General features: G+C 41.7%; 1 protein-coding gene across 2 annotated transcripts in view; it reads right to left on the bottom strand.

Moving 5' to 3' along the window:
- Positions 1–2758: 2758 nt before the first annotated feature.
- Positions 2759–11472, bottom strand: part of prkar1ab (protein kinase, cAMP-dependent, regulatory, type I, alpha (tissue specific extinguisher 1) b) — an 11720-nt gene continuing 3006 nt past the window's right edge. For both annotated transcript variants that reach the window (XM_037691355.1, XM_037691356.1), the window contains exons 3-11: positions 10061–10231; positions 9869–9960; positions 9709–9770; positions 9577–9623; positions 9342–9500; positions 9138–9198; positions 7937–8058; positions 5243–5324; positions 2759–5063 (exon numbers count right to left, since the gene is read on the bottom strand). In XM_037691355.1, the coding sequence (XP_037547283.1) occupies positions 4891–5063; positions 5243–5324; positions 7937–8058; positions 9138–9198; positions 9342–9500; positions 9577–9623; positions 9709–9770; positions 9869–9960; positions 10061–10231 (969 nt within the window). In that variant the 3' untranslated portion in view covers positions 2759–4890. The remainder of the gene's footprint in view (positions 5064–5242; positions 5325–7936; positions 8059–9137; positions 9199–9341; positions 9501–9576; positions 9624–9708; positions 9771–9868; positions 9961–10060; positions 10232–11472) is intronic.

The raw sequence follows: 11472 nt of genomic DNA, 5'->3' as shown, positions 1-11472 counted from the left end.
GGGGGGGGGGGGGGCAAACTGTTCAGTGATTTGTAGACATACATGAGTATTTTGAACTGGATTCGAAGGTGAACCGGTAGCCAGTGCAGTGAGGCCAAAACTGGTGTAATGTGCTCTCTTTTGCCTGTACTGGTTAAAAATCAGACTACAGCATTCTGGACCAGTTGTAGTCTGGCAATAGACTGATACCAAACAGGAGTGAATTGCAGTAATCGACTCTGGATGTAAAGAATGCGTGTATTACTGTCTCCAGGTTATTTTTGGACAATATGGGCTTCAGCTTAGAAAGTTAACAATCATGTTAAGTTTCTGTTAAGTTTCATATATTTATATCAAATACATGACAAGTGGTCAATATACATTAAACTGTTCTATCAAGCACGTGTTACGCGGTTATGCTTTGTAAAATAGGTGCTGATTTATGTGGGATGGGTATTTCTGTCTGAAATGCAGAACACAGGATGGAACGGAGAAATCTTTTCCAGCTGCAAATCAGCCATCAGTAGCTAGATGTCTCCCCCTGTTGTCCACATGAGGAACTGCACCCCATCAGACATGCAATGACCCAGCAGTGCAGTGCTTTTTGTACATCTTTAAATAATTAGCTGAAGTGTTGAATAATTAAAAACAGACACTATTTCCACCAGACTCCCATTTGCGAACACTTTGCGACACCTGCAGCTCACTGTGGTTGGACTACCTTGACTCTGAAGGCGTTTCCTCAGACTGATGAAGACTTCTGGATGGAAGACAAAACGACTCAGCACACACAAAATAAAGAAACCATCCAGATGACGTGAGTGAACATTGCTGGATCTGAAGAAATTACTTTAATGAAAGTAATCATTGGTTATAGCTACAAGTTCCCAATCTTTATTGCCCGCCACCAAACACCTCAACACCAGCTGCAACAGTGTTAGTGAGCTCAAATCTAGTGTGGTAGTAGCTGAGAGTCATTATCCTGAGCGCCAACAAACTCGCATGTACAGGTCCTTCTCAAAAAAAATAGCATATTGTGATAAAGGTCATTATATTCCATAATGTAATGATGAAAATGAAACTTTCATATATTTCAGATTCATTGCACACCAACTGAAATATTTCAGGTCTTTAATTGTTTTAATACTGATGATTATGGCATACAGCTCATGAAAACCCAAAATGCCTGTCCCAAAAAATTTTCATATTTCATCCCACCAATGAAAGACAAGTGTTAAAAAACGCCAACCTTCAAATAATCATGTTCAGTTATGCACTCAATACTTGGTTGGGAATCCTTTTGCATGAATGTCTGCTTCAATGCAGCGTGGCATGGAGGCAATCAGCCTGTGGCACTGCTGAGGTGTTATGGAGGCCCAGGATGCTTCGATAGCGGCCTTAAGCTCATCCAGAGTGTTGGGTCTTGTGTCTCTCAACTTTCTCTTCACAATATCCCACAGGTTCTCTATGGGGTTCAGGTCAGGAGAGTTGGCAGGCCAATTGAGCACAGTAATACCATGGTCAGTAAACCAGTTACCAGTGGTTTTGGCACTGTGAGCAGGTGCCAGGTCGTGCTGAAAAATGAAATCTTCATCTCCATAAAGCTTTTCAGCAGATGGAAGCATGAAGTGCTCCAAAATCTCCTGATAGCTAGCTGCATTGACCCTGCCCTTGATAAAACACAGTGGACCAACACCAGCAGATGACATGACACCCCAGACCATCACTGACTGTGGGTGCTTCACACTGGACTTCTGGCATTTTGGCATTTCCTTCTCCCCAGTCTTCCTCCAGACTCTGGCACCTTGATTTCCGAATGACATGCAAAATTTGCTTTCATCCGAAAAAAGTACTTTGGACCACAGCAACAGTCCAGTGCTGCTTCTCTGTAGCCCAGGTCAGGCGCTTCTGCCGCTGTTTCTGGTTCAAAAGTGGCTTGACCTGGGGAATGCGGCACCTGTAGCCCATTTCCTGCACACGCCTGTGCACGGTGGCTCTGGATGTTTCTACTCCAGACTCAGTCCACTGCTTCCGCAGGTCCCCCAAGGTCTGGAATCGGCCCTTCTCCACAATCCTCCTCAGGGTCCGGTCACCTCTTCTCATTGTGCAGCGTTTTCTGCCACACTTTTCCCTTCCCACAGACTTCCCACTGAGGTGCCTTGATACAGCACTCTGGGAACAGCCTATTCATTCAGCAATTTATTTCTGTGTCTTACCCTCTTGCTTGAGGGTGTCAATGATGGCCTTCTGGACAGCAGTCAGGTCGGCAGTCTTACCCATGATTGTGGTTTTGAGTAATGAACAAGGCTGGGAGTTTTTAAAAGCCTCAGGAATCTTTTGCAGGTGTTTAGAGTTACGTCGTTGATTCAGATGGTTAGGTTAATAGCTTGTTTAGAGAACCTTTTCATGATATGCTAATTTTTTGGGACAGGCATTTTGGGTTTTCATGAGCTGTATGCCATAATCATCAGTATTAAAACAATTAAAGACCTGAAATATTTCAGTTGGTGTGCAATGAATCTGAAATATACAAAAGTTTCATTTTTATCATTACATTATGGAAAATATTGACCTTTATCACAATAAGCTATTTTTTGAGAAGGACCTGTATTTGAGGATCGACAGCAGCATTTACATGAGAAGATTTTAGTTTAAATCTGTGGCCTAAAAGCCAGCAGTTAATATCAATACCGTTAGTTAGGCCTTTAATTCAAACCAAATCTTTATTGATCAAGCCAGTAACAACAGTAGAAGTAGATTTTTTTTTACGTTTTTTATTGCTTAAACTGCCATCTGGAACAATCTATACCAAAAGGATCAACATCTTTGCACATATAGGAGGCAAAACTAAATACAGTGTAGAATAGAAAAAGAATGGTCCTCTGATGGCCTGCAGCTCTCTGCACTGCACACCCATCACTCTCTCTGAAGTCAGGCTGAAGCAGGAGTGACTACTAATGTGAGCCCAGGTTAAGTAAGCTAAGGCAAACCGGGACGACTGCAGTGTGGCTACAAACGTATTGGACTAAAACCCTAAGATGCAGCTATTTACACAAAAATGTGAATCCTTTCACCCTGACAGAGTCATTTCCTGTCAAACGAGGATAAACAGGATGTGTTGTCAATGGACACAAAGCCACCACATCCATGAGGATAACCTGAGGGTTAGGGAGAACAGATGGTAAATGAACGTTCCTCTCACCGAGCTGCAAACGGTACCAACCAACCAAAGAGACTAAATAGAGACACGACTGATTATAGGTCATTTCTGGTAAAAGACAGCGAGGCAGGAATGAAAAGTTCAGCCTATAACTCAGTCCCATTTGGGGAACATTGTACAAAAAAAATAAAAAATAACATCAGATGCCATCTAAATAGTCATGAAGCAGTTAAGCGAGGGAGTACAAACCCAATATTTGACAAAGTTCCTGCTTCGGCACCAAGCTGCAGGACTTTTTTTTTTTTTTTAAACACACTTCCATTCCCACCGGATCACTAGATGCCTAAACATCATGCCAGGTAAGCAAAGAGAACAGGTCACACAAGCTACTCGGATGAAAAGAGCCACCTTTTCAAACAGGCAAGAAGCAATGACACTAGTCTGAAATAAACACCGGCTCATTCCGCCCGTCAGCTCATTTTGATACATAAATACTCCAAAAATCCGCCCCCCACCCTGAAAACTACTTGCTTTAATAAACCTGTGATAAGCCTTTTGATTTATTCTCAAAAAGATTTCCTGTGATGTTTTTTTTTTTAACACAATACAAGTACATACTGTTGTGTCGTCATTTATTTACTTTGTGGCACTGAACACCTAAAATAGAATTTATGGAAAAATAAGTGTTTACAAAAGACAGTTAAACATATAGATTCTTTTAAAGTTCACCACCACGCAAAACCATACGTTTTTTTTGTGTGTTTTTAATAGTTTTCTCAATAATAGAACTATGAATATTTAAACTATAGTATAATAACATCAGATTATAAATCATAGCAGAAGAGTGACCAAGTTATTTGGTATATACTAAATAAAATGAATACTGAAAATCGCTTAATACTCGTCTGTTTTCTTTTCTAATCGTGTATTTATTCCCCTCAAAGTGTTCAAGGCAGTTCTTGTATGGTTGTTCAGATTAAAAGGACAGTGAGGGTATTTCCTGTTGGAGCTCCAGGGAACAGAACACGTGTTGCATTTCTGCAGCTATGCATCTTTTTGCGCTGTGTGACAATAATCAACATTTGGCACTAGCCTGGTAGCTGCACAACTTAAACAAAAAAAAAAAAAAAAAACGGATTTGTACAAGCTCTCCCAAACTAAGCAAAACAGACGCATCATTGTCTCATCGTACCCGCTGAGAGAGAATCGAAAACAGCAACTGGAGCATCACGTTTAGTTGAAACCTAAAAAAAAAAGACTGACATACTCCCCGCCCTCTACAGTTTAAAGGCTCTGTTTTGTGTATCTAATCGAGCTAACTTGTAAAAGAGAACTTTTAAAGAGCAAGGAAGCAGTCGTCACCTCATCTGAAAGAACAAACAGGAAAAGAAGCGATTTTAAAGGTCTGATTGTCTCACCAGTCTGAGACCCTAGAGCAGATCTCCTGCGTCGAGTTTAAATTTAAAACAAAAGTGTAACCAGCAAAAAATAAAAATAAAAAGCTAAGTAACGTGATGTAACTGTGTTTATAAGGTAGCAAACAGCAGCGCTGGTGAGTGGCTAAAAGTCACCACGGTGTGACAGGTTGCAACAGCAAAATCATTTGTGTAGTCAAAACAAAACGCGGACTAAAAAAAGCTAAAAGAACCGGGAGCAAAGTGACACACACAAAAAAAAGAAGCTATTTGCATTTGTGGACCCTGGGTCTGAAAGAAGAGGAGGTGCAGGGGCGGAGCAGGACTGACGCTCCCTCAGACGGACAGCGACACGAAGCTGTTGTACTGTTGGATGTTGCGTTTGAGGATGTCCGAGCACGGCCCCAGGACGCGCTCGAAGCGAGGCCGGTCCAGCTTGACGCACTTCAGGGGCCCCCGGGCGACCACGGTGGCAGCGCGGGGACGGTTCATCAGCAGAGCGATCTCACCTGGAAAGCACAAAGAAACAAGCTTGCAGAAACTACCACTGGTTGATTTTATATAGACTGTTTTTAAAAGACATAATCGGTCACAGATCACGCTTTTCACATTCTTTGCCAACTACTACCTGACAACAAAACAATATTTACACCTGAACCGTGTGAAATAATATGGCTTTAACTCTTACCAAAGTAATCTGATGGTCCTAATCTTCCCACTTCAACAAACTCCTCATTCTCAGAGCGCCGCTGCAAAACAGCTGCAGAACCCTGGAAACACACACATCACTTTATTAAGGGAAGGGGAAGTATGTTCCGTACGATGATGACATTAGTTCTCTGCATTTAACCCGTCACACCTGAGATACACACAGGTGGAGCAGTGGGCAGCTATGTAGGCGCCCGGGGAGCAATTATTAGGTGTCTTCTTGCTCAGAGACACCGTGACATGTGGGCATGACTGGGAGTCGAACCGCGACTTTCTGGTCCCAAGTTGACCAAAACAATGAGATCGTGGATACAGGAGGTTGAAATGAGTTTCCTCCGCAGGGTACCTGGACTCTCCCTTAGAGACAGGGTGAGGAGCGCAGTTATCAGGAGAGACTCAGTAGAACCGCTGCTCCACATTGAGAGGAGCCAGTTTAGGTGGTTTGAGCATCTGGTAAGGTGCTACCTGGGCGTCTCCCTGAGGTGCTTCGGGCATGGCCGACTGGGAGGAGACTCCGGGGAAGACCCAGGACACGATGGAGAGACTAAGTCTCTCGGTTGGCCTGGGAACTCCTTGGAATTCTTCCAGAAGAGCTGGAAGAGGAAGAGATGTCTGGACCTCCCTGCTCAAGCTGCTGCCCCCACGACCCGACTTCAGAACAAGCGGAAGATGATGGATGGATGCAACATTTACCTAATTTATCTCAAATACGTCTAAAAGTCTTGATCATATTTCTTTATATTTTTCTTCCAACGCTCCAGACTTCCTTGTAATTGTTTAAATTAATCTCCTCATCCTGGACTACGTGACGCTGCAGGTCTTAACGCTCAACTCCAAGTTTCTGCTCAGATGTGGTTTTTTTTTGGTTGTTTACATGATATTTTAATTACAAATGCAAACAGACTCCAGTCTGAACTGTTTATACAGATTTGAGGTGACCCACATGCGCAGAAGAAGACGTGACATCACACGCAGCACACTGTGTTTACAGAAGGAACTATGTGTGCCGTTTGTACGGGTGTATCAATTCTGAAGTTGTTGTACAATCAGAACCATTTAAATTATCATCCATCATGATCGTTTAATCCAGTTTTTACATTTGTTCTTGCCTCCTGAAGCACAGACTTGCACTTCTGGAACGAGAGCGACGAACTGAAAATCAACAAGAACTCAAGTATCAATCTTATCGATGACATCAATGTTGGTGTCGATTCTCAGTCATCCAGGAAATGGCTCATTCGAAAGTTTTGAAAAATATAAAATGACAATTAAAAATAATCAAAGCTACAGGATTTCTATTGTGTAGTTGAAGTTGTTTTTCACATCTGGGGAGCTTCCTCATCTCAGAACTAGAGTCTCAAGCTTTAAACTACACAACGTTGAATTAATAACATCAATATTTGGATTGTTCCAAACACCTCGACATCAGTGACATAAAACTCAGATGAAATGCAACATGAACATTCAGACTGAGATTGCTTTGATTACATATCATATATGTGTATCGGATTAAGTAAGTATCATATATGAAAGTGTCCTGGTCTGATTTTTTTTTTGGTGGGGGGGGGGGGGGGGGTTATGTTTATACTCACAATAAAATTTGAATAAAATAAATAAATGCATCAGATAAGGGCAACTTTTGCATGTAGTGTGAATGTACGTTGCATGAAGCAGAAAGCACAACTTCTAAAACAGAGCCCTGAAAAAGAGCTAAAAGCCAACAATGCACCTGGAATGTGTCCATCCAATTCTAACATTACATGTAATACACTTAATAACTTACTTATAACCAATTGTGAATCATACACATTCAATTACTGTGCATTAATTATTGTTTGAACGCTTGTAGAAGTAATTTCTTACAGACATAACTTTAAAAATAGACTCTACTTTCCTTGTTTGCTTTTATTTTACTGTTTAAGATCATTTTGGCCTCAACACAGAGTTGTGCTAGACTTCGACTAAATGAGGAAGAAAAAATAAACCAAATAACATCTGTCAGTGTATAAATGACCTGATTATATATGAAACACCAGTTAAACTTCGTTGTTCAAATATTTACAGGTTTAAATAATCTATCATTTTGGATGAGAACATAATTATGAGCCATGGTATTTATGTAAAGACAATTGTATTTTCTTCTTTACAAATCCACTTTTAGAAGTTTGGTTTGTCAATAAATGTGGAGATGATGTTGAACATTCTTCTTTTTCAAGACAACATTTATTTTTAGCCATCTTAGAAATCAAATTAAAAGATAAAGTAACAAAAATGTGAAAAACATGACTAAAAGAGAATTAAACAGAACATTAAGTGGTGTTACGTGTTTAAATCTATTTTAGCTGCGATAAAAACCTAAAGTAATCAAAAAGAGAAACAAAGAAAATATTTGTTTTTATTTTAATTAGGGCTCAAACAATTGTGAGAATTTGTTAATTACTCTGATGATTTTCTGAAACTTGAACTCGTAAAATGTTTGCCCCCGTTAACAAAAAACTAAAACCTTAAAGAGTTCTGCTTACCGGTACTTACTTCACATTAAAAGCTTGTTGAAAATTTGGCAAATTAATGCACTAAAGAACAAATTAAACTATGAATGCTGCAACAAACATATACATTTAAGCTGAGGAAAATAAGTGCTGATTATGTGAGTGAATGTGAGGAAAGATCAGACCTCCAAGATGATGAAGAACTCATCTCCAGGCTCTCCCTGCACCACGATCTTCTGTCCATCCTCAAACTGAACAGGTTCTAAGGCATCGGCCACCGTCAGGCGCTCCCATTTGTCAAGAGACTCTGAGGATGGAGAACACAGGAAACGTTTCAGCTGAACGGACAGAAAAAGGTAGAAAAAGGTTGAACTTCTTCTAGTTACGTCCTCGTCAAGAGATATTTTTACACGCACTTTCATGTTATTTTAATCTCCACGTCAAACACAAGTAACACGCTTCTTTGAGCCTATTTTTAAACTTATTAAGGAATCGGATCTGAACAAAATACCGAATTTTCTGGATGATACGTCACAGTCAAAAAAAATGCCTCTAAGTTGCTTCGGACTATACGTCGCATTTATTTAGACGTGCATTTCACAAAGTGCAAGAACAGACATTTAGTCTGAAGTAACACACAGAACCAGGGGCGGACTGTCCATCGGAGCATCGGGACATTTCCCGGTGGCCTGGCCCGCTCAGTGGTCACTGAGGGACTGGACTAAAGGCTCAGTTCGGGTCACGCTTTATCATTTTAAATAAACAAGCCGCTCTTGCTCGTCTCACTCAGGTCTCACTGAAGCTGCACTGGAGCGATGGGGAAAGACAGACACCCCCCCGCACCCTCCCTTCTTTTTCTGAGTCTGTCTGTCACAGCAGAGACACACATGTTGTGACGGTTATATGTTTGTGTACGACACACACACACAGAACATACCTGGGATCCTGAACAGGCTTAATTAACATAACAAGCCAATGAGTCCGACAAGCAAGTTACCATCCTCTGTGTCGCCTCTGAACAACTCCGTTCAGAGAGGGGGGGTGGTATCAGAAGAGGAACAACATATAGTTGTCAAAAGCCTAAAGAGCCCTCTCCCAGCTGCAAATGGTAATGTTTACTCTTTGGTTCATGTCAGTATGAATTAACATTTAACGCATCAGCCAAAAATTGCGTCATGAATAGGGAACAAAACGTAAATAAGTCGCTTCGGAGTAAACGTCGCAGGACTGGCCAAACTATGAATAAATTATGCATAAATTAATAATTAATCTTGTAATCAGGTCTCTCTTGTAAATGAGTCCTCGAGGCGCAATGGGATTTACCCGTCTAAATAAAGGTTGAATGAATGAAGAGCGACTTATAGTCCGGAAAATACGGTAACTCACCTAAAATGGACACTTTCCTGAGGAACTCCTCGTACATCTTCCTTTTTCTCAAAGTGCTTCCCTAAAGAAAATGAAGTTTGCATTCATGGAAATCCATTCAAATTAAAAACTCAAAACATTTTTTGGAGCTTAGACACCCACCACTTAACCATCAGGCTTTACAATCTGATGTTCCACAGTATCAAAAACTAAAGGTTTCCTCACCATAAGTATTCTCCTGTAGCTGTCTCTGTCAATGCCCCACAGTTTCACGTTCGTCTTGGCTCTGACTGTAGCCGCCCTCGGGGTGCCGTAGATCAACGCCAGCTCTCCAAAGCTCCCCCCCTCTCCGATGCTGGTCACCCATTCGTTGTTCACGTATACCTGTCAGATCGGATAAGCGTGGCTTGAAAAGTGACCAAAAACGTGCTTTTATAAACCTACGTGAGCCGACACTCACATCCATCTCCCCTTGGTCAATGACGTAGAAGTTGTCGCCCTCGTCACCTGGAGATAGAAAACATCACGTTTCATGTTACGGTGATGAACAATTTAAATAACTTTGCATCAACACTTGAATATTAATTTCTACCTTGCTGAATAACGGTTTCCCCAGCAATGTAGGTGACTGGAAACATTGCATCAAATATATCACTGGAAGAGAACAGATTCATGAGCTGATCTGCTGACCACAGCTGTGGAAACATTCAAACTGTGTTTAAAACGTCTTAAAAATTACTGAAGTTCCTTACCTCCTCTCGTTGTCATCCAGGTGTGAGAAGAGCACATTCTTTTCGATAGCTTTAGCCAAAGCAGCCATTGTTTTGTAATCTTTTGGAATGACCTTTAATATCAGGAAGAAAACAAATGTTAAAATTTAGTGGTGCCAAACAAATGGAGACGTTGCTTGTAGCTTATTTTGAGTCCTCGGTGTCTGCGCTAACCTTTCTGACATACGAGGCTGCATCTTCCTCTGTGTAAACCTCTGCGCTGAAGGCGCCTCTTCGTCGGCGACCCTTTACCACGGGGTTCATGGGTGGAGACACCTCCTCATCACGAGAGTCTGAGCGGGAACTGCTGGCCTTCTGCTGGCTCAGAATCTGCTTGGCCTCCTCCTGCAGGAGCAGGAAAGGAGCGAGTCAGAAAGAGAACGGTAGCTTGAGTTTATACAGTTGAAAAGAACCTGTCATAATGATGAAAACAAAGAAAAGAACTGTGACGTATTTGATAAATAAAAATCAGTTCTATCTGCGTCTTTCCTCAGCGCACATTTTCAGCTCTTGCTTTTTGTCCCTGCCTTTTGTGGGTGGAAACACCACAAGACTGAGGTAAGGGGACAAACTTATCTGATGTTGTTTGGTACATTTGGCTAAATATGAATAAAACACGATGCATAATTTCCTCTGCATTCCTCGTGTTGTCCCTTCAGGTTCCAGTCAGCAGCAAGATTATTAAACTACTTTGTGCCACAATTACTACATCCTGACTTTTAAAATACAGTAGTCCCTCGCTACTTCGCGGTTCGACTTTCGCGGACTTGCTCCATTGCGGTTTTTCAAAGATTGAACACGAGAAGAAAAAATTGTACAGGACACATGATTGTCAACTTTAATATTACTCATGTGATTGGGACAGTACTAGATACTGTACAGTAAAAAGTTAGCAAAAGATAAAATACTTCAGACAGGCGCCTTCATTTTGTAGTTCTCTCTCAGTAAGCCTACACTATATCCCCACTCATAATGACTACATTTCCCAGAAGCCAACAGGGCCCTGCCCAGAAGTCCCGTTCCCTTCTGCTGAAATACTAGAGGGAAAATTTTGACCTGCTCAGAAAAAGTTTGAAGCTTATTACAGTGACTTTGGCACCCAGTGGATGCAGAGAGCCGCACAGAACCCACCGAACGGGACCAGAACTGGACTCCAGACCCATCGGTGAATCTTGAGAGTCGTTAGCCAGCCCACGAGGACTTCCAAGTGGGACGTGTGCTGGCAAAGGTCTGGCGCTCCATCCAGAGCCCATCGCCACTACCCCGAGCCAGAGAGACGACCAGAACCGGCAGAGCAGGTCAGCAAAAACTGAACCAAGTCGGAGCGGAACCGAGCCGCTGCTGTTCTGCAGAGCTAGTGAGTAAAATTTAGTAGCTGCATATAAGTATGTTGTTAAAATTAGTAGGTTTAAGAGTTTAGAACCTTGATTGTGGACTTCATCGCTGCAGTGTAGGTCTGCAGAAATGGAACTGAGTCGGACCGGACCCCAGAGCTGCTGCTGTTCTGGTAAAATTTAGTAGCTACATATACAGTCCTGTGCATATGTTGTTAACATTATGTAGGTTTAAGAGTTTAGAAAATTGCA

This window comes from Nematolebias whitei, chromosome 17 (assembly GCF_014905685.2).
Source record: "Nematolebias whitei isolate Nwh7 chromosome 17, NemWhi1, whole genome shotgun sequence".
In the NCBI taxonomy this organism is placed as follows: Eukaryota; Metazoa; Chordata; class Actinopteri; order Cyprinodontiformes; family Rivulidae; genus Nematolebias; species Nematolebias whitei.
The sequence above is the reverse complement of the archived record's forward strand: the minus strand, read 5'-3'. Positions and strand labels throughout refer to the sequence as shown.